The sequence below is a fragment of the Oryzias latipes genome, chromosome 10 (assembly GCF_053564925.1).
Source record: "Oryzias latipes strain Hd-rR chromosome 10, Olatipes_Hd-rR_3.1".
NCBI lineage: Eukaryota > Metazoa > Chordata > Actinopteri > Beloniformes > Adrianichthyidae > Oryzias > Oryzias latipes.
The window spans coordinates 14,377,123-14,399,676 of NC_136246.1; the positions used below are offsets into that span (position 1 = coordinate 14,377,123).

At 39.0% G+C, this 22,554-nt stretch overlaps 1 protein-coding gene across 1 annotated transcript; it reads right to left on the reverse strand.

The window, feature by feature from the left end:
• Nucleotides 1-3,811: 3,811 nt before the first annotated feature.
• inppl1b (inositol polyphosphate phosphatase-like 1b) lies at nucleotides 3,812-21,357 on the reverse strand. Its single transcript, XM_004073200.5, has 27 exons — nucleotides 20,267-21,357; nucleotides 19,469-19,532; nucleotides 18,154-18,292; nucleotides 17,896-18,016; nucleotides 16,794-16,934; nucleotides 15,973-16,060; nucleotides 15,807-15,884; nucleotides 14,613-14,738; nucleotides 14,355-14,469; nucleotides 14,161-14,261; nucleotides 13,975-14,077; nucleotides 13,668-13,864; nucleotides 12,411-12,528; nucleotides 12,198-12,294; nucleotides 11,958-12,096; nucleotides 11,776-11,875; nucleotides 11,566-11,654; nucleotides 9,908-9,989; nucleotides 9,548-9,637; nucleotides 9,351-9,458; nucleotides 9,189-9,277; nucleotides 9,021-9,108; nucleotides 8,753-8,905; nucleotides 8,275-8,356; nucleotides 6,335-7,142; nucleotides 6,144-6,259; nucleotides 3,812-5,305 (listed from the first exon to the last, which is right to left on the reverse strand). Exons 1-27 carry the CDS (start codon nucleotides 20,401-20,403, stop codon nucleotides 5,212-5,214), a joined length of 3,663 nt encoding a protein of 1,220 aa, XP_004073248.1. The 5' UTR covers nucleotides 20,404-21,357; the 3' UTR covers nucleotides 3,812-5,211.
• Nucleotides 21,358-22,554: the final 1,197 nt, after the last annotated feature.

The following is a 22,554-nucleotide window of genomic DNA, read 5'->3' on the forward strand; positions in this document are numbered from 1 at the left end:
TTCTACTAAAATTACCAATAAATGTAAGCACCTAGTTAATAAAGTCGGAAAACCTGATTTTCATGCATTTTTAATGGGAAAATGTCACAAAATATTAGAAAAGAAATAACAAATAAGAAGCAATTAATTTCTTGTATTGAAACTTGTTTTGCAATGGATTATTTTCATAGATAATATAAAAAGAATTTGAAATGTGCATTTACATTTTTCTATGAGATAAAAAAAAATGAGGATTTGAAAATGTAAGGAAAATGTCATCTGGGATGCAACGTTAGCTTCCAAAATGCTGAATGAATCAACAACATTTCCAAAAGTGTTTCCCAGGACATGCCACATTCCAAACCATGGTTCTTATCATCTTCAACACATGAGATACTATGTTGAGTTCAAGATAAAAAGGCCCCAACTACAGACCATTACCTCACATACTCTCACCACTGACTATATTATTTCATATATCTGCTGAATTTTTGCTAATCGACCAGTAAAATCCAGAATTTTCCAGAAAATTCTTCTTATTCACATTGTGGACTTATTTTGGTTTCCGCACTTATAAAGTATGTGATTATGTACCGTAATTCATTCCCTTTGCTTCATTTTAGCTCTATGCTTCACAGAGCATTCACACTAATCTTATCAGCAGGTGAGTTGTGGATCATAGTTCAATTATCACTTGCTAGCATCACTGGATCCTAAATATTTTTTACAAACAACAGATATACAGGTTTAGTTCAAGTTAGTCTGTATTGTGGCATCAGCTGCCTGCAGCAGCAACAACCAAGTTCTCCAAGCACATGCCAGGAAAGATCTAAACAAGAGCAATTTATGATCCTCACATGCCTACATCCAGGGTTTCTTCATGTCTCTCCAGTACTTGACCTCATTTGGAGAATTGGAAGCTCTCCTGTGCCCATCCCGACTGGCTCCTTTTCTCTTGTACATAAGAACTTTATCAAAATGTTCTTTACTTCTAAGCATCTGGAAATTGTATTTTTTTCTTCTCCTCTGCCTGATGCTTGGGTCACTTTCTATCCTTGGTTTGCATGTGCTGGACAGTCTTTGTACGTGTAGACTTTGGGGTGAAGCAAACATCAGACTTTGCTTGCTTAGTTCATGTAGTTTGGATCATTTTCACACATCATTGCTAATAGAATAGAAATCACAATTTAGTTTTAAAATTGTTATTTATTAGAGGCTCTTCTTCTCCCCATTGTTTTGGTTCTGTTTAACAAAGTTTCCAGACTCTGTGTGGTTTTTGTTCATGTTTTGTAACCAAACTTGTCAGCAGTTCAAACAGTTTGTTTTAAAATGCATAAAATCCTCTATGTATGCCACTCAAAGTCGACTCTTTAGTTACTTATTAAAAAACTATGATTCAGTTTATTGTCTGACAGCTTTGCCCATCCTCACTTTTATTTCTTTATGGGTAGAGTTTATAATTTCATATACTGTCATGTGAATCTTCTTTATCGCCCAATATAATAGTTATTGTGTCAGAGTGAATTTTTGGAGAATCTATCAAAATACAACAGCAACACAACGTTGTGTTAACAGAAAGAAGTGCCATAAATAAAATAAAAATGTTATTTCAGCCCACTAACTATTTTTGGTTATTGCTTAACTAGTTGTTTTTTTATTTAACCAGCAAAACTATTAAAGATTTACCCAAACTTTGGGACATGTGGTGAATCAAGAGCAGATGAAAAAATGCAGTTTTAGAAGCTTGTAGTTGTAGAGCTCCCTGCTCCACTCCATTCTGATGAATCCACTTGTAGATGAATAGGTCTATGCACATCTTTGTTTTCTTCATCAGAGCTGGCATCCGGCTCAAAACTGTACTGGTTTGCACCAGTAATGTTAGATGAGGGGCTGTAAGCTAGCAGGAGAGTACCGGTATGGCTCACTCTATACCAATGGTCCTGCCCACAACTCAGAGGTGAATTTCTAATGAACTACTGCCATTGTGCAGAAACTATGCCCTAGAAAACGACACAGGTTTTCATTTTAACTATTTGGCTAAAAACAACATAATCATGATTAAAAGACCACTGGTAACACTTTAGATCAAAAGATGATCCGAGTGGGTCTTTAAAAACCTTTCAGAGGGCTATACTTCAAAATGCACGTCTGTTTTAGAAAAGTAAGGCATACTTTAAATATTTCCCTAAGTCGTGTAAAAGCAGATACACTTATAGAAACACACTGAGGATCTTTGCAGAATTACATACGTTTACATGTTATACATCATGCTCTGAAGGTGAACCTCCAGTGGTCGGTTGGACCATAAAAGAGCTTTGGTGGAGTCACGGTTGCTCCTCTTTCTGTTGTTTTGTTTCTGTCATCGAAGCCTGGCAATAAGATCAACTATTAGTATATCTTTTACCTTTTCAACTAAAGGCTTTGAATGATTAATCATTTCCTATGATCTGAAACCAACACTGCACCGTGAAAATACTTCCTACAGCTGTGTCACAGATGCTTCTCTCACAAAACTCTTTAGCTTGAAGTTTAAACTCAACATAACCCCATAAAACCAGTTTTGTGAGCCTTCCTCAAATCACTGCAGCAAAATCTAAATACCAATTTTCCTCAATTACCAGAGTAAAATCCTGTTTTTTTTCCTGTTTGTTTTTTTTGGTTTGTGTCCGACTATAGTTGTTCTGAACCTCAGAAGCTGATGTCATTGCTGTGAGAGAAGCAATGACTTTGTGGTCAATGACACAAACCTGCAGCCGGCAGACAAGTGCCTTGCCTTAATGAGTAACTACTGAATGCTCTGAGCACAAACCGCCTGGAGGTTTGGCAGTCAGCTTCTGATTAAGTTGGAAGTAGTTTTAACATTTCTCAGCAGAAGTCTGTGTTCACAGCTGAGCAAAAACAAAATTGACATGTAAGGACTTGAGTTGCAGTTCTTTAAACTGTGGGAAATAAACAAATCTGCCAATTAGGTTGTGTTTATTAGTTTGTATTAATTTACTTTAATTTAATTTACTTGCTTTTTAATTGAATGGTCATCTGATTCAGTTGTGACTTTGGAAAAGCTTGACTTGACCACGTCAGCTCCTTCCAGTCTCTGAACACCTTTTGGTGCTAAAAGAAACTGTACTTATGCCTTAATTTTCCTTTTATTTTCTCTTAAAAAACACTTTTACAGTTTCATGATGGTCTGTCCATCTTTGTTGCCTTTTTTTTGTTGCCATTTTTGAACCAACACTGCACTTTAAGCTGCACAGTTCTGTCCAACTAAAACTCACAAGAGTTTGGCACCACCGTGTCTGCTTTAATGTAGACAGAAAAAAGTTTTACATCACCAAGAAAAGCTGTAACACCTGTTGGAACCACTTTTAAGACTTAATAAACCTTGATTGCACATAACAGCTTTAAACTGTTTATCTAGTTTATGCTGCCTTGTTATGTAACGGTGAAGTGTACACCATCTTTAGGTGTTAGACTACCTTACCTTTTGGTTTTAAATTAAACGTCTTACAGTTTACAAGTGACTTTTGTACTCTTTTCAGCTTTTCATTGAACTTGGCCACCTTAAACTGGAAGAACAACTTGTATAGGCATCATCAGCAGTGTAAGTTCCTGATATGCCTGACACTTTTGGAAATAGACGATGCATGACGAGACATAAACTACTGGTTTTTATGTGGAAATACTACAACTTACTGGAAGTCAGTTTTGTTTTTTGCCATGCTGTGGCTGGATATGGTGTCATTGGGCCCAAACTACTTTTAAAAGGCCAAAAAAGAACAAACAAATCCAGCAGTTATTAAAATGCATTGATAAAGTCATGCAGAGAGGAGGATTTGATGGTTATCTGTCAATCAAAAGACCAGAAAACTTCAATTTGAGTCTTAATATGTTTAAAACCTAACCACGCTTACATTTGTCACTGATATCAAATCTAACCACAGAGCTTCTAAACACTGGTTTGAGAGTTCAACCTACAACATGATTATTTCCAGCAGAAAATACGTGGTTGTGTAGTAACAGGTCAGCACTTGCAGCAAACAGATCGTGACACATAAAAACATTTGAGTGAACAAAGTTCCCTGTTAAAATGAAACCTCACTGCAATCCAGTCTGTAAAGAACCTGTTTCGACACTCTCCGCCTTGAGCACATATGTGCATTGCTGTATGCTGAAACGAAATTCCTACTGTCAACTGACAAATGTAAGCACATCTGCTGGCTGCTTTCGCAGCTGCTGCTTCTGCACATCATTAGCAACATCAAATGTAGATGTTCTTCTTAACAAGACTCCTGAAATCTGCATGTGTGGATTTTGATTTTGGAAAACTTTCAGGCCAAATTGTGATAAGAAGACTATGACACATATTTGTGTTGTTTTTTGAAGCCAAAAGATTGTTTTCTTTGGGATGCATAAATGAAACAAGGTAGTAAAGGAATGCTTTAACACCTTCATGCTGGATCTACAATAACAGAGCTGCAAAATCACCCAGACTCATAATCTGTTGCAACGATGTTACACCATCATCCAAATTAAATGAATTTTAAAGGTGTTGGGGGAAAAATTTGTGGTCCCTATTTTTGCAGCAACCACCTAGTTTATATTTTTTTTTTAAAATACTAGAAATTGAACAGAGGTCAAGCCAGGGTTGGTGCCCTAAAATATGAATGTCAGACCTGGACTCTGCCATTTGTCTGCAGCGTAACACTTCTGATTGCCTGGAGACTGTCAAGTGTTGCTCTGACTGCCTTAAAAGCATCGCATAAAACACAGACAGCAAACAGATCTACTGCTTAAGTAAATGATTGGAAGTATGACTCAGTAATAATCTGCCATGTTGAAGATCTTTACACAACATTTTTCTTGCTTGCATTTCAGATAAAATGCAAGCAAACCTGCTTGGAAGTTTCATTAAAGGGTTTCTAAAAGATAAAGTTCAGCAGGAGCAATGAAGAAGAAACAAACATCAAAAAGGAAAGTCATTAGACTGAAGTGCTAAGTCATTGTAATTAAAGTCTACTTGGAGACCATACCAATGGTCTCTAAATATTTACAGTATTCATTTTTTATGCATAAGTAAACAGACATAAAGGTTTTCCATTCTTTTCCTAGCCATCATAATATGTGCAATGTGCAGTTTATGTATCTTCATTGTTTTCTCTGGTACATCTGCTGTCACGAGTTATGAAAGTTCTTCCAGTTTTTGTTCTTATCACAAATGCCACAATCTCTTTGTCAGTTCCAATTCCTGGGCAGATTCTCGAGGATCCGGCGTCGGTGCGATGGATTTGTTACTCCAGCAGCACAGAGATCTTCTTCCGTGATGCCGCTGTGGAAGATAAATACAAAGCTCAATGTCATAACGAATGCCAGGACTCATGCATCAACATTCAGACTGACTGTAGCTTCAACGTGAAGAAATTAATGCCAGACAATTTTTTTTATGAATGCACATACTAGTGTCTGCATCCACACACTGACATGAGGTATAGAAACCTTTCAAAGTGAGCTCAGATTCCCGCGAGCACACAGCAACCCGTTTGCCTGCCGTACACATTCCTCCTGTTTAATTAGCTATGAAAATATGTGCACCCCACATGTTCCCAGAATTGTGCACCTCATGAAAACCAATAAACTCAACTCCATGGAACAAAATAAAATAGCAGAAATAAGAGAAAATAATAAAGCAGTTGTTGTTAATGATTTGATAGACAGTTGAAAGCTAATATAAAAACAATACAAACCCAAAATAAGAGATTTGGAAAAAATCAAAGTGCTAACACAAAAACAGGAAGAGGCTAAAATAAAATATGTTATATATAATAAAAACAAAAACAAACAGAAAACATGGAGAGAGAATAAAGAGTCTAAATTCTGTGTAACATAAGCAATTTCCTGCCAGGGACAATAAAGCATATCTATCTATCTATCTATCTATCTATCTATCTATCTGATACTATTTCCTAATCCTTTAATGAGACCACGTTGTGAGACGACCACAAGAGGCATCAAACCTTTTTTTTATCAGCTAACTGTTACACAAATGCAAATTCACAGGAGCAGCTAGTTTAGCTTTGCTAAAGTGCAGCAATGCTAATAATGTACAAACTCAGACTGACTGAAATCTAGAAGAAATGCACAAAGACATTCATTTTAAAGCATTTCACCTGAAGTAGTCCAAATCATCCCAACCGTTGACACTAAGTCCATAGGTGTACGTCTGAAGACCCAGACTACACAGAAGCTCCCTCACAGTTTCTGGAGCACCTCTGAGCACCGACACCTGTAACCATATAAAAACACATTTCTGTACTGAAGGCAATACCAACTTTGATGCTTACAAGGAATAAAGTCATACCTCTTTCTCCCAGCTGTAGCCTTGGTCTCCATGCTTGAAAGGGCCATTTCTGTAATTGGTTCTGTGGCTGGGAAAGGATGGACTTCTCTGCTCTGCTGGAAAGAAGCTCACTTCACTGAGAGACTTTGCGATTTGCAAAGCGGTGAGCGAGTTGTCCCCTGTTGGTCCAGAGGGTCCATGGGGTTGCTGAGCAGTTGCTGGCCAGGCAGAAGAAAAGTGACACTTCTGTAAGTGAGTCGGGATGTAGGGGAGAGCAGGCGGTGACTTGATTGCTTCGATGACATTGTTTTGTGTTGGATGAAGCTGGTGTTGATCCAGTCTATTTTTCTGCCTGATGATTGCGGAGTGGTTCATGTATGTACTACTAGGGCTTTCAGGTTTTGTGCAGTCCGGAGGAATCTGAACTTTGCCTTGAAATTTCTCTCTGGGTTGCGAGGTCTGCTCCTGGGACTGCGAGTGGGGGGTGTTTGAGGGTGGAGGTACTGGAGACGGGTTTTGAGCTGGAAATAGCTGATAGGAAGAACTGGTTTGGGATGCAGGAAAGTCACTGGTAAGAGAGCACTGGGGCAGCACGGCTGGAATTTCAATTTCTGTAAAGTCGGATCTGCGATGGAGTCTCCGGTCAAAGCCCTGACGCTCAGACACTTTTGGGAGCTGGAGGGCTTCAGAGCCAGACCAGATCACCTGAGGGTCTTTTCTTGAGGAGAGGGTTTCCTCCGCCCTGCGTGGCACTGACACCCCTTCAAAGAGGTAATACGCCGGGTTGGTGAAGCTGCTAGACGAAACTTTAGGAGTAACACCTGAGGACCTGCAGTGATATAAAAGCTGTGAAATCTGACAGTTGATCTACATATTAAAACTGCAGAATATTTTTTAAAAATACTTAAATATGGTATTTTTCCATCTTTCCAATCTTAATTCTAAAAACACAAGTGTGTCCTGATGTGTTCTGATGAGAAAAAGGGTAACGTTCTCAGTGTTCCTGCAGTTTTAGCTGCAAAAAAAACCCAGTCATCTTGATAGTCATCTTGGTCAGATGAATCAAATAAAACGTTTCAATCTGCAAACCGACCAGTAAAATGACAAAAAAGGACAATTTATTTTGTACCTCCTGATACAGAAAAGACATTTAAGCAGAATTTAAATCTAAAAATAACAAAAAAGAAGTGAAAGTTTAATGCAGCTTCTGCTATTTTTGAAAAAAAAAAAAAAAAGACCAGCAAGATATTACAAAACTGGGGTTACATATTAAAAAACAAAATGTAACTAAACATTGATGATGTGGGGATTTTCCTAAAAACCATTGAATTCTTTTAAAGACCCACTCCAATGAAAATGAGTTTTTGGTGTTTTTTACATGCTCCTGTAGCATTTTTCTTACGATGAAAGACATATAAAGAAAATGAAGATAAAAATTGTGTTTCTGAGTATTTCTTTTTTCAAATTGCTGTGAATCGGGAGACAAAAAACTGTCATTGGAAAAGCTAGATGCAGTGATAGGTACTACCCTGCTCCGCTCCATTCTGATGCATCATCTTGTTGACCAAAGATGTGCGTACGTCTTTGTTTTCCTGGTCTGAGCTCCGACATTGCTCGCCATTCTGTAGCACCGCTAATGTTAGGTTGGGGGTGTGAGAGTCTGTAAGCTAGCAGGGAAGCATGTAAATAAAGGGATAATGGGAAGTGTGGGAAGGCTCACAACAGTCCCGCCCACAATTTTAAGAAGAAAAAAATTCATTTCTGCCGCTGTACATAAACTATGACCTAGAAAACCACACAGGTTTTTCTATTTTGGCTAGAACTGCATAATTATAATAAAAGGACCACTGGGAAAGATTTCACAAAAGATCAAAAGATGAAGAGGTATTGAAAACCTTGAATTTTATACTAAAGTTTTTGTTGCACAAAAATAAGGCTGACAAACTTTGCAGGTCCCTCACCGACTTCCTGTGATCCGAGTTGCTGCAGGGGACATGCGGCCCCTTCCCGGACCTTTGTCATCCCTCTCAAAACAGAACAATTCTGAAAAAGTCAAATAACAGCAATTTCGAAATGAGCAAGACTTCTTTAAACTGTGTGTGTGTCTTGTAAGCCAAAGAGTCTTCACAGTGTGTGTGTGTGTGTGTGGTGTCTGACCTGGTGGCATAATGGCCAACCGTCCTATTTGAGTGTCTCAGGATGCATCTGCTCAGGATCAGTCAAGCAGGAGCCAAAAGAGGAAGCAGTCGATAGATTTCAGCAAATATGAAACAAAGTCAGGGGGCATTGAGGAAGCAAACAGAGGAAGCAACGTAAGACTGACTGACAGGAGGAAGACTCCAGTCACCGTGAAAATGAAGACTTAGTTGGAAATGATAGGGCAAGCAACGCAAGAGGCATCGAAAAAAAAAGGAAAATAATGATTTTAAGTCAACCTACCGTAGATTTTTTGCCGTGTTGCTCTTCTGTCTTTGGGCACATGAACTCTGATCCGTCCTCTTATCGAGCCCATTTCCTCACCCCTGTGACTCAAAAACGTCTCAAATTTCTCTGATGCACCCGTCAGTGAATACAGAGCCACACAACACTCCCCTGTGCCAAAAAAAAAAATCAAATAAAAACCAGGTTGCTTTGAGAAGAAGGAAAAAAAGTGAAAGTTCATTAAATTTCCATTTAAGAATTTCAAAAGATAAGAAGCATGGACAACCATAAGACTCAAAGCCATCGCAGGATTTCACAGACAGCAGGAGGTGCTGGTCCTGAAGATGCTCCATGTCTGACGTAAGAGGAAGAAGCTGGGATGAAAAGCAAACACCATATTAACAAAAACAAGACATCAAACAGGACATCAGTTATTTTATGGCGAGTGACAAACCTTTGGCAGCTGTTTGAAGGACCAGCCCAGCTTGAGGAACCCAGGAACATAGCAGCTCTGGGAGTCATTTTCACTGGAGCAGCATATCTCTGAAAGCAAAGCAGGTTCAAGCACCTGAACTGTAATCCTGTTTCCAAACCCTTTTGACGCTCATGTCCATACCTTCAAGACAAGTAGAGTAAAACTCTATGAAGAACTTTGCCTTGCTTGCAGTCTTCACAATGGCCTCGATGCCTTCAAGCTCAATCCAGGCCCTCTCCAGGCTGGAATCTGTTCAAAAAAGCCAAATCCTGCTCAGTTTCACACAACAGGTGATAATCCTCCTGTTTGCGTCTGCGGATGAGCAATATTAACAAGACCTCTTTTGGAGTTGAACAGTGATGTCACCCCTACTTGGAATGTAGCAAAAACAGGGGAGTGATCGCTTGTAAAGATATCATCTGTGCAACCTGGGAAATGATAAAACATAAAATGTATTAGTTCCCTTTGTTGTTTCAAGCTAGGAATTATCATTTAGCCTAAGAAACATCAGATTGTGTGTGTGTCTGTGCTCTGAACTGCTGCATTCAGTCACATCCAAATGGTCAGTAAACAAAAATTACTGCTCAAAATCGGAAGTTCCGAAAATTTCCTGTCAAAGTGTTCTTTGCCTCAACCAGTCACTTCTGTAAGTTATCACTTTTCATAATTATTTTTCTAAGAAGTTCTCCAGAACTCACCATATGCAGTACAGACGACGTGTGTCTCCGGGTAGGACTTCCACAAAACCCTGTCACACCAAGATGGAACATTGACTCGCACCTAAAAAAATAGATTTGAGCATAACATCAACAATCCAGTTTTACATATTTCTCCTTCTTTGGGAAAGGATGAATTTCAAACAGATCATAAATTGTGTGTATAGTAAAGATGTTTTAAATTCCTTTTAAATCAGCTATTTCTGTTTTGAACAGGACTATTCATAACCTGCTATGTTAGAGGGTCACAGCAGCTGCTGTCAAAATCGCTCATCTCTGTAGATTCCTGAAAAAGGATTAAGTTAAAAAGCAATGATCCTAAGAAGTGAATACTTGGAGTAAGTTCAGCAGTCTGAGCTTGAGATAATTAACTGAGAAGTCAGCTGATGAACTCCTAACAATGACACCTAATATGTTTACAGTTTATTTGAGCTTCAGGTTACAAATCAGCCAATTTAGTCCGGCCGCTCTTATCTTGGCTCATCAAGCCAATGAATCGAAACGAGTTTTACTGCAAAGAATGGTGGAAATATATCCTCAATCAGTTTATTCAACAGGACAAATTCTTGCATCATAGATCAAGCCACTTAGCTGGTTTTATACTTGCACTTTGTCAGGCATGACTTAGGCAGCTTAACAAATATGTATACTGTATGTGATTCCTTTTAGTTGCACTGCAAAAACAGGCCATGGTCCAGCGGTAGAGTGGCTGACCTCAGATCAGAAGGTTGCAGGTTCAGTTCCCAATCTGTCTGTAATCATGTCAAAGTGTCCTTGAGCAAGACACTAACCCACCCCACATTGCTCCTGGTGGTTATAGATTGGGGCTGGTTTCAGCAGCGGAAACGCCATCAGTGTGTAAACTGTGACTGTAAAGCGCGTTAGCCCTTCTGAGAGAAAAATTCCTTCAGATTTGACAAAATTTTCTTTATATAAGCAAAAACAATCTGCCAATGGGGTAAGAGAAATGATCTTACCAAAAATTCTTATTTTAAGAAAAAAAAAATTTTTCACTAAGACATGTAAGATCATTTTGCTTTTAAACAAGCATTTTTGGTATGATTATTTTTCTTGTGAGACAGAAAACAAGACAAAATTTTTTGAAATGATGTTCTTTTTACTTTCCTAAGATTCTGTTTTTGCATATTTTGTTTTGTTGAGGTCACAGCCTGTCATGGAACCTGCCTGGCCACCTTTGGCTCTGACCATTTCGGGAGTAACTTGACTCTGAGTGACATGATCTGAGCTGGTTAAACCAGCAGGCGCTTTTTGACTCTTTCCAATGCCAGAGAGCCAAACTGTGGTTAAACCTTAAATGGTTGGTTTCTTTACTTCCACAATCTATCTGATCATGGCACTCTTGCAGAAAAAAAAACAGAGTAAAAAGTGTGGAAACTGACACAGAATGGAAGTTTAGGATCTACTTTAAAATGAAGATATCATCTTACAAACTCTGCCACAAGACTGGATAACCTTAAAATCCTCTCTATTAAAAATCTTGCAGCAGGGAAACTAGTTCTTTTATTTATTTATTTCAAAAATGTTTGGAAGCTGCTCAGACATAGAAGTATTTATAAAACTATTTTTTTGCCAGCTAGAATAGTTTAATACACCAAGGTGCTTTTGTGTAGAAGACTCACTCCAGATGTCTTGTATTTCTGCCATAGATAGCAGCCTCGAGAGCCTCTTTCATAGCGGTAAGTGGGTGGAAATGTAATCTTTTCTTCCTCTTGACCATGAAGAAGAACAAAATAGACAACAAGTTAGATTGGAAAATAGTAATTTGGATAAAAATTAAATTTAAAAAAGACTTTTTATTTGATATTTTTATTCTGTTAACTGAGCCTAACTGAAATTGAGAAAAGCCTTCCTCTTGTGTCTCTCTTGGGTCAGCTGGTCGGCACAAGCAAGCTCCTCAAATTCCCTCTTGGAAACATGTTTTAGGATGTCCTGGACATGGTGACAACCACACAGATAAAGCCCAGCTTCATATACAGAGACATTAAGGACACAAATATTAGAAGCATCTGACCTGTACATCCAAGTCCAGCCTGTAATTCAGGTCACCACACCAGAAGAGGTGGGTAAATTGCAGGCTGATGTCAAAGGCAGAAAGATGTTTGTCACCCAGAGAAAGTAGTCTAAGAATGTCCACATAGTTCTGGTTCCTCCTGTGCATTGAATACCGTAAACATGAGGACAAAAATGAAGCTGCTTTTTTAAAGAGATTAAAAACATGTGCAGCATGCACTTTTTATACAAATAAATGCACCTCAGAACTTTGTCACTTCCAGAGGTCAAGTGGCAGTTAACAAACCCAAAAGATGTACCACCAAAGAAGAAGGAGACCCCCACGGCTCCCTTGTTTCCTAAAACAACATATTTAAACAAAACAAAAAAAATCAAAGTAATGAAAGCTGTTTAGTTATTTAGTTAAATAACTGATAGTATTTTTCAATGCCTTTCACAATTCAAAAATCCTTACCCAGTGTGTTCCCCAGGCCAGTCTTCACACTGGCTGTGTTCACATGGCTGATGCGACTCTCATGCTCTGGCTTCACAAACACAGCCAGCCTCATGTTCCACAAGGACTGCACTGCCACCTGCAGGGCATTGTTTTACAATGCAGTACATTACAGTTCCCTACAAGTCAAAGTTCTTCTCTGCAGATTTGAGGATCTTTAATGAAATGTATGCACCCTAGCAATGATTTATTTTGTTTTCCATAAAGCCAAATGGACATAAAATATTTTCTTTCTTGAAAAGGGAAGCTTTGCCACGATTAACATACCCAGATAACTATGGTGTTGCAAAAATATGGAGGATCTTTTGAATGCAAAATAACACAGCATCACCATAAAACATGGGATGACAACAATATTGTAAAATTGTAAAAAGGACTGTGTGTTCTGTTCTGCAACAATGCATCTTCACACTTCCTCATCAGGAATCAACTTAGTTTGTCCTTTTTTGTCTGTGGGTTGAAAGTGGGCAAATCACTAATGGAAAATACAAGCAAAGTGCACCAAGATAAGCTCCTGTCAGGATTTGTAGAAAGTCTTTGTTTACATTAGTGTAATTTGTTTGTACTTGTGAATAATTTACATGACATAGTATGTATATAATTTCCTTTACGGCAGTTTAAAGTGCCACTCCAATAATCTTTTGTTCAATTTTAAAAAAATCCCTGTGGTCCTTCAATAATAATTATGCCTTTTTAAGCCAAAATCAAAAAACCTGTGTGGTTTTCTAGGACAAAGTTTCTGCAGAGCGGCTAGAACTTAGACAAAGAAAACAAAGATACATGGATCTATTTGTCTGCAAGTGGATGTATCAGAATGGAGCAGAGCAGGGCCTGCCACTGAATAAAGAAATACTCAAAAATGCAATTTTAAGTTTTCTTAAATTATACCACAGCTAGTGAATTGATTTCTTGATAAATATATAAAATGTTTACATTTAATTCATAATGTTAGTTTTGTGTTTTTATTTTAGCTGTAGATGGTGATGGTCCTGCATTTCTGAATTACTAAAAAAGTTTTTTTTTCAACGATAAACAAAAACCTTTCTAAAGATGCTTGCTTTGTGCTGCTATATCCCCAGAACTTCTTTATAGGTTTTGTGTAAAGCCTATAAATGTAAGAATTGTGTGTGTGTGTAGCTGTGTGCGGGGGGGGGGGGGGTCAGTCAAGAGACATAAAGACAAAAAAACTCATAATTAGGCTAAGTAAGAGAGCAGTACCTGTTTGTAGTGGATCTGGGTGCAGCTGTGGAGCGTTGCTTTAATGTGTTCCGTCCACTCTTTTTCCCCCTGAGGGTTTTCCTGCGTTCCCAGAGCGTAGATGTCATGAGGAAGCAGAGCGACAGACTCATCAGGAGTGTGTCCCAAACCACAGCAGGCCACCCATGACTGCAGGCTCCGAGGAGGGGAGGAACCACCTATAGGTGATCAAGACTTACGTTTAGTCATTTAAATAATTGTAATCTGGTTCATTTGCAAATGTTTTATCATCAGACAGAAAAAAAAAAAGTGTTTCTGAAAGAATTACCCATGTTCCAAGTGCCAACAAACACTGAGACCACATCGGGTTCAAGCCTCTGACACTGCCTGGACTTCATCAACAGCAGGAGCTGGCAGAAGGCGTCACATTTCTAAAACATATGAAAGTGTCTCATGTTTGCAAATATAACCCAGTCAAATTTTTTCCGTGATCAACTTCCTCATGCTGCTGTACCCGAGCACTCTCAAACGTCATCTCCCGCGGCGTGTGGTGGTAGCTGTCAACCACCAATCGTACTTTTGCTGGGGTGCTCTGAAGCTTGACAATCTGAAGAACTGATAGATAAAAAGTATGAATCTTGAGGTTATGATTATATTTTAACGTCAACAAGAAATCGTCACAGACTTTTCTGAGTAAATGTCGCTTACTTCTGGCATGTGAGACCTTTTCTATGCTGAATGAGCCAAGCTTCTTGTCAAAAAGAACCACTCCTGAACTCACATCCACTGAAACCGTTTGTCTGCCGTACCTCAGCATCTTCACCTGCACAAACAAGAAAGGCTACAGATGTTTCTCCTGGGGGAGTGTCAAATACTGTTACCGTTGTTTACCGTTCTGTTTTAGTGCATTGTTTTTTAATAAGATGTACTTTTACAAAAGATTATATAGGCTGGTAGCCTTTTTACCTGAAAGGAGTGGACGGGCAGTTGTTCAGCATGGTTCTTTACATGTGTTACATTACTAGGAAAGGGGGGGCTTGGCTGCACAGCCAGATTGTGATTGGTAACAGCCTCTTGTAAAGCTTTTAGTACCTTTAAAAGAACAAAATGTGCAACATTACACTCAAAAGGTGTAACAGATTTCCCCCATCTTTGTTTATGTCAAAAGTCTGCAACCTTTAACACTAAAAGGACCATTTAGTCCAGATTTTTACAGAAAAAAACCCAGCGAGAGCCCCAGTCCCATACCATCGTTTTACAAAGTACACTTTATTTATGTTTTGTGGTCATTAGGAAATTCGTTTATAAAATGTACCCTTTAAACGCATACAGTCTTTGAATAATACTACATTTAAATTAATTATTTTCTACAAATTTCAATTAAAAAAACTTTTGCTGTTGATAGCATCACATACAAGTTCCATTCAGAATTAAATGCACCCTGTGTCAAATAAGATCCTCCTGCTGCAGCAGATTTACTTGAATTGTAAGAAAGTCAAACGTGGTATTTTCTCTCATTAGGATTTTAGACTACCATAATCTTTTTTCTTATTTTACCACTAAAAAGATGACAACATTGATGTAAAGTCTAATTTATAAAAGCACACCTTTGCATCAGGTTACTGCAATTGTATTGTAAGAATTTTGCCTCTAAACAGGAATAAGACACCGTTTCTAAAAAATAATCCAATCTGATAAGAGATTAAACTTTTATCTGACTAACTTCAAATATATTATGTCAAATAACAAAACTCAACTAAAACTAATGAACTAAAATGAAAAAAAATTATTTACTTCAAAACAAGAGACCCATAATGGGACAAAAGAGCTGGATGTGGCTCTGGGGCCTCATGTTGCAGACATTTAATTTTGTATGTCTGATATTACTCCTGGCCCTGCGGCGGACCATCGCAACCTGTCCAGGGTGCCACCTTTGCCAAACAGGAGAAGGGATAGGCTCCAGCAAACCTGTGACCCCAAAGAGGATTTAGCAGGTTTGGAAAATGGATGGATGGATGAATATATCGTCAAAAATTTTCCTCTGCAACTCTTGAAACCCTTTCCAGAGTTCTCTTTAAAGAAAATGGTGTGCTAAAGGCTTGGATATATTGTAAATAAATTCCTTATTTCTTTACTTCACATGTCCCGTAATTAACATACCCTTTTCTCCAGTGAAGAAAGGAGGTTTGCCAAAGCTGAGATCTTACACAACAGGCTGTCAATTTCCATCTCAGGACCCTGGTTCACAGAACATGAACAAAACAGGCAAAAGGATTCAAAACTCTAATTCTCAACAGTACTGAGTTTCATTTGTGTGATGTCATACCTGTGCTTTGGTGAAAGTGATAGAGCAGCTGGGATGGTCAAAGACCTTCGCCAAGGTTTCCAGACTTGAGAGGGTTAGATCAATCTCACTGTGGAGCAAATTAATGTAAGAATGTGTTTTATTCTCACCACATCAATAGCTGTAAAAGCACACATATAAAGAATCTTCTCATGTCACAAACATTTAAGCAAGCTGCAGTGGAACAAACAGTAAACACAGAAGCCGGGGTGTTTTGTCAAGGAGCTCAACAATTTTTTTCTTCAATCATTACCCCATGAGTCTTTTATTGAATAAATTTAATTTTATTCTTTTGTCCTGATAGAATCACTGTGCTCCTAGAATCATTGATAAACTGCAAACTTTGATTTCAGAATCTGTTTTGTGAGTCATTTCTGCAAGTTTAGTGAGTTTAAGGCAATTTGGAGCACAGCTTTTTGTAGCTCCTTTGTTTTCTAAGTAACTTTGTGTCCCTTTTATGCTGCAGCTCACTTATGATGACCCTTCCTGCTGCAGCCCAAAAAAATTATGACATTTCAGAACTGAAAGATACAGAAAAGAAGATACGAAGAGCTTGAAATGCTTATAGTGCTTGCCTATAAAGATATTCTCAGGTGTCAAGCCAATTCCAAGAGTTCTGGGTCACTTCAAAAATACTACCTTCTTTAAAGTGCTATATTTAAAGATGAAGTTCCTGCCCCAAAACTCCCCTTTGTGGAAAAAAACCCAGGTCTGAGATAAAAAAGCAGCAAATAATAAAAATGCTAAAAGCAGTGCAAATACCAACTTTTACAAATGCAAATGAAGAGTAGAGTGGGGATAACCTGTTTAAACCCTGGCAGGCAGAACCCAGAGTCCGCTTGAGATGACATAAAGTTGTTGCTCCTTTATGGATGTTTTCAATGTCAAGTGGTAGCTCTCTCAAGAGGTAGTCACTGAGCAGGCCGATCACCTCGCCTGCAACACTGCAAACAAGAAAAAATGTAATCCCAATTAGTACATTTAGTACTTGAAAAAGCGGAAATATTCTCAAGCTCAAAATGTTATCTTCCCGAGACACTGTGTGCACAAGAAGACGTAATGTGTTTGCCTTTCTACAGCATGATACCTGACTTTTTAAAAAGTGGTCTCCAAACAGCAGCCTGGGCTTTAGGAGGTTAATGCAGCTTTGGTCTGAATTTACACTCACAAGAGAACAAGTTTGGTAGACCACATAGCTGATGACGGGCTCCATGGCAACAGTTAGTATTAATAGGACAGAAAAAAGTCAAACAGCAATCACACTTAGTGTTTCACAACTGCTGTGCTTGAATGACAACAGTTGCATTACGATTTTAAAATATGAGAATTATTAATTAAACAAAGGCTTGCAAATAAGTTTGCACAGTATAACGAAAAAAAAAACATTTTTTCTTCCATTTCTTTGACCTTAATTTGATATTTAAAACAATAAATGTAAAGATAAATTCTTTTTTTAAAACAAAATGTATTTGACATAACAGCTTTAAACATGAAAACCGGATTCTTTAGACTGTTTTGTTCTTTGCAGTTAAAAAAAGTGTGTCATATTAATATATTCAGGTATTGTCTGCAGGGCTGTGAAAAAAAGGGTTATCGTAAGTTTCGTGTTTGTCATATGTTAGAAGCAAGCTTGTGATGGGACATCTTTTTGTTCGCATCACATATTCATAAAAAGGTAGACAGTAGAGACACAAAAGGAACAGAAACTGATCTAGTTAGCCAGAAACAGATTATTCACTTCCTGATCAATTTTAAACTTTTTATCAGCATAATCTATGGTTTTCAACCGATACTGCTGTTACTCTCAGTACTAGATTGATTTTTTGATTTATATCTGTTTCCTTTACATCCCTGATATTTAGTAAAGGCAAAAGCTGAAAAACATTTATAACAAAACCCAAATACCTGGATGTGTTCAGCTCTTGCAGCCTCTCCAGGAACAGAGCACTGAGGGCTGGTTTTGCTGGCAGTCCTGTCAGAGAAACATTGCTGACAGAAGCTGGAGCCAGAGGCAGTTTCTCATCATCTGTGCATAAAAAGAAAGAGGAAAAGGCAAAGCTTTTAAAAAGTTCCTTTTTCACATGATGAAGTGTAAACTTAATGCAATGCTTTCAACAAAGACCATCATTTATTAGTTTGTGTCAACCATCACTGCCAACCCACCGGAGCTCTCGTCTCCTTGATCTGTATCACGGTGAACAGGGTGGAGGAGGGGAGAGACCAGGCCCTTATGAGGGTGCTGGTAGCCCAACACCAAGTCCTCCAGGGTCCGGAAGCAGTTCACCTGCACCCCCTGTGTTGTCTGTGAGAGATACGACATGTTCGCCTTTTGAGTAAATGCACAGGTCTAATGTCAGTTGGTTGAATCACTTTTACGTTTTTCTAAAACTCAGAAAAACATACAGCGCTTTACAAAGCAACAAAGTCAGAGCAACTAGGCTCTAGTCAAGGCTGTTACTGTCAATAAAACACATTTCTTTTGACTTTTAGTGACAGAAAACCCCAATTCAAACTAATATTGAGTCTGGCTATTACTTTAGGAAAATATGTGACAGAAAACAATGCTTGTTGCATGCTTGACGTACCACCCCACCCCCCTCAAAATGGTGCTTGGCAGAGCGAAACTTATTTGAATGATGGAAAAAGACACGCACAGATGATGCGTTGTGATAAAAAGCATACCAGAGGGATTCCAAAAGTTGATCCCCAGAGGAGAGGAAACATCTTTGACAGCTACCATGTAGATGCTATCAAAGCTTCACTCACAGGTTTTCTGAGGTCTGAGAAGATGCTTCAAACATGTTTTTCTTCCAAAACCATTTTAAACTCACAAATTAAAATATGAACTCAGCCCAAAACTCAATGCATCTAAATTTATGTGTTATTCTGTGACATTTTGACATTTTTTGTTTTGTTTTTTTTCTTTGCAGTGAGAAGAGGCTCTGTTTGGTTAGATCGTTTTTTTAAATAAAACTACAAAAGGGAAACTGTGTGGTTTACCCTCTGTGTTTGTGAGGGTTTTTACTAGTTCTACGAAGTAGGTCATGTGCTGACTAAACCCCATTTGAGCAATCTCTGGCACAAATGCAATACATCCAACAGACATTATTTCTAATATGAACACCCACATCCTCATGCATAGCAAAGACGCACACCCTTCACTCCATGTGTGGGTTGAGCAGGAATCTCTGAGACATAAAAACAATTTTTCCACTGTGCAGCTGAGCTCAAGCTGAAAGCATGCAGCCACATGGCAAAAATGCCATTCAAACAACAAAGTAACTACAACTGAGACTTGTACAGAGAAGAAAAACAAAACAAGCCTATGTTCACAGAACAGTCAAATACTTCATCTTTAGATTCCCTTTTGATTGCCTGGGTGGTCTGCCAAGGTCAGGACTTGCTCAGATTCATTCAGTTCACTCATGTTTTTCTCAGGCTTTTCAGGCAGAGAATAAATCTGGCAGAAAACACTCACCTGAACGGCCAGGAGACCATCCGCATCGGGAAGAATACGGTAGGTGTGAACGTGACACTGGAACCTTTGGGAACCAAAAATATCTGTTATGGTCTACGTCCGTGATGGGAAAGACAGCAAAGGTTTCCTAAATTAATGAGCAAAGGTTTGTAAAATTAGAAAAATTCAGGGTTCTGAAGAAAATTATGAGGGAAATAAAAAACACCTGTTTTTTTAAAGATATTTGTGTTACTTATTAGTGGTTTTAGTTGTTTCATTAAGGTCATAAGACACTTGGATCACCACCTCCATCCCTGTCAGATATAGAGACACTGTAGCTCCTGTTCAGCACATGATGATGAAGCACTGCAAGCACAACACTTAAGACATTTAAAAAAAAAGCAAAAAGAGAATGATGCACTGAGAAAAGAATGAAAGGAAAGAGGCAGCACAGGGAAGGAGCCAGGCTCAGCCTTCAGGAATGTATCTGGCTTGGGCCGACGAGCCATCAGCTTAGTGCGGTTGCTGGATCTGCTGCCCGAATTCAGGGGCCCCGGGGAAAAATGAGGGGCAAACGGGGAAACAGAGTCATAAATGAAAGTCTGATGGGATTTTAGTAATGAAACTGACTTTTCTTGACAAAGCTGCAGGGGGAAAAAATAAACTTCTTCACAAATGGTGTTACAGGTGACACAAATGTCACTTGAGCCTGAAAATCAAGTTACAGTTTAAGGACATCCTCTTAAATTGAATTGAACTCTTTCTCTTTTAAATGGCAGAATCTGTGTGTGAGCGTGTGTGTGTGTGTGTGTTACTTACAACAGGCATAATGCATAGGCTCCTGGCACAGACTCGCTGTCCCTTACTAGAAAGCTGCCATCCCGCCCTGCCCGGGCCAATAGCTCCTCTGCATGCACACGGCTGATGTCACGATGATACCATGGTGCCAAAGCCATGCTCAATGATGCATCGAGGTGTCTTTATAAGAATAATCCACATCAGGTGATGGTCTTCACGCAGCACGTCCAAATTTGCCAAGTCAGGTTTGCTGATGAGTTTTCTCTGAAGTCACTGAAGCCACTCAACTAATTAGCATCAAAGTGCATTGATCCTCTTGAGATAATAATTTACCCATGATCCTTTTTGCCAGTGTCTCAGAGAACGCTTCTTGGGTCACTGCTTTGCTTTTAGCCATCCGTTCTATGTCACTGAAAGAGGAAAACAACATCCATCGAATTCTTGGGTTGATCCAGTCCAGCACTCCCTGAAGTCCTCAGCAGAAGCTCCAGTCCACCATTTGGATGAAACCTTGTGTAAAGACGTTCATTTCCCCTCCTAGCTAGCAAGCTGTGGCGCATTAGTGCATGTGTGGCACAAATGACCACACACCACAAACAACAATGCAACTTAAAAGAGAAAGATGTTCAGGAAAACACAGCAGAAGTAGCTACGGTGAGCCACTGGCACCACCTCCACCTCAACCCCACATGCAAGCATGAGAGAAAGAGAAATCGAGGATGGCAAAACAGATAGAGTGAGTCGCACACACACAGGACCCTTTCACGCACACCGCAAAGGCAGAAACACTCCAGATGGAACTCAGTCAGCACTAAACCAGACAGGCATGCAACAGAAACCAGACTAATTCAAATGATTCCCCAGCTCTCTTGCCATATAAGGGAAAAGGAACACCCTCCAGTGGGTTTAGCTGATGACAGCAGATGTCTTTGTTTCTTCCAAGTCCAGATTCCATCTACAGCATGTCTAGATGGACGTGAGCTCCAGGAGTTTTAACTTTCTCTCAGCGTGTCCTGTCAGAGGACGTGCACTGCAGTGGTCTCCAGCGGTTCTTTGCTGTGCTGTCAGAGCAGAGGGAGGGATTGAAGAGGCAGAGGACAACTCGTCAGAGTGCGGGGCAGACAGAGGAAGTGACTCCACATTCCAGATGGCGGACATAGCCAGAAGGATTCTTGTGAGGGGCTCAACTACACCACCAGTGTGTGAAACAGCACACTACTTCCTTTTTCTCGCTCTTTTCCTGCCTTACTTTCTCCTGCCTCTGCTGCTTTCCTGCCTCCTTCCTAAACCAACAAGCAGCGCTCTCTGCTTTTCACTCACACAACATGTTCTGCCTTCCCTCATTTTTTCAATATTTTCATCTTTGAACTCTTGTTGGCAGATTTACCACAAATATTTCTCAATCACGCCCCTCTGCTCTTGATCACTCCTTCCTTCTCAGCAGACCGCAGTCTCCATATGGTTATGATCACGTCAGACGTTCTTATTTTTGGTGTCTTAGCACATTGCCCACTACTCAGCCCTCATCAGCTCCTCCCACTCCATTAGCTGGAGCATTAAACTTTGTGGGAAGCTGTTTGGTCCCACATTTAATGTTTTGCCGCTGACAACTCAGCACAATCATGCTCAACACCAACCACAACTCCCATAAAACAAATAGACACAATTTGATGATGCATCGTCTTCATTATCCATCCTGAAACACTTTTGCTGCTTGTTGCTATCATATCTAACTGAAAACTAAAACAGAGGTTAAACCTACAACACTTACTTTTTTTAATTTAGCTATATTAAATTGTTAAGTAGAAAAAACTAAAGTGAGATTGATGGAAACCCAGTCATTTATTTGACCATCTGTGGAGGAATCAACAGGATTTACTAAAATTATTAAATGGTTTTAAATTGATTTTCCTTTGGGGAGAATTAGGTTTAGAAATACAGACATTGCTCCCAAGTCAATTTCAACTAAAAGTCATCATCAATGACTTTAAAATTTGTTTACTTCAAGTCAAAAGCACCTTAAAAAAACCATTAACTGTCACTGGAAAGTTTCAGTTTGCAACAAAGTTATTAAAGACCCTCTCCAAAAAACATTGCGGTGTTGGTGTTTTAACATGCTCTCATAGCATTTTTCTCATGATGGAGAATATATATATATATATATATATATATATATATTTATAAATTCATATTAAAATAGCATTTCTGAGTATTTCTTTATGTAAATCGTTGTGAATTAGGAGTGTTGTGTTATTTATATTGAGGGAAACAAATAAGCCGTATGCTTGTTAGGGCGCTTTATTCGAACA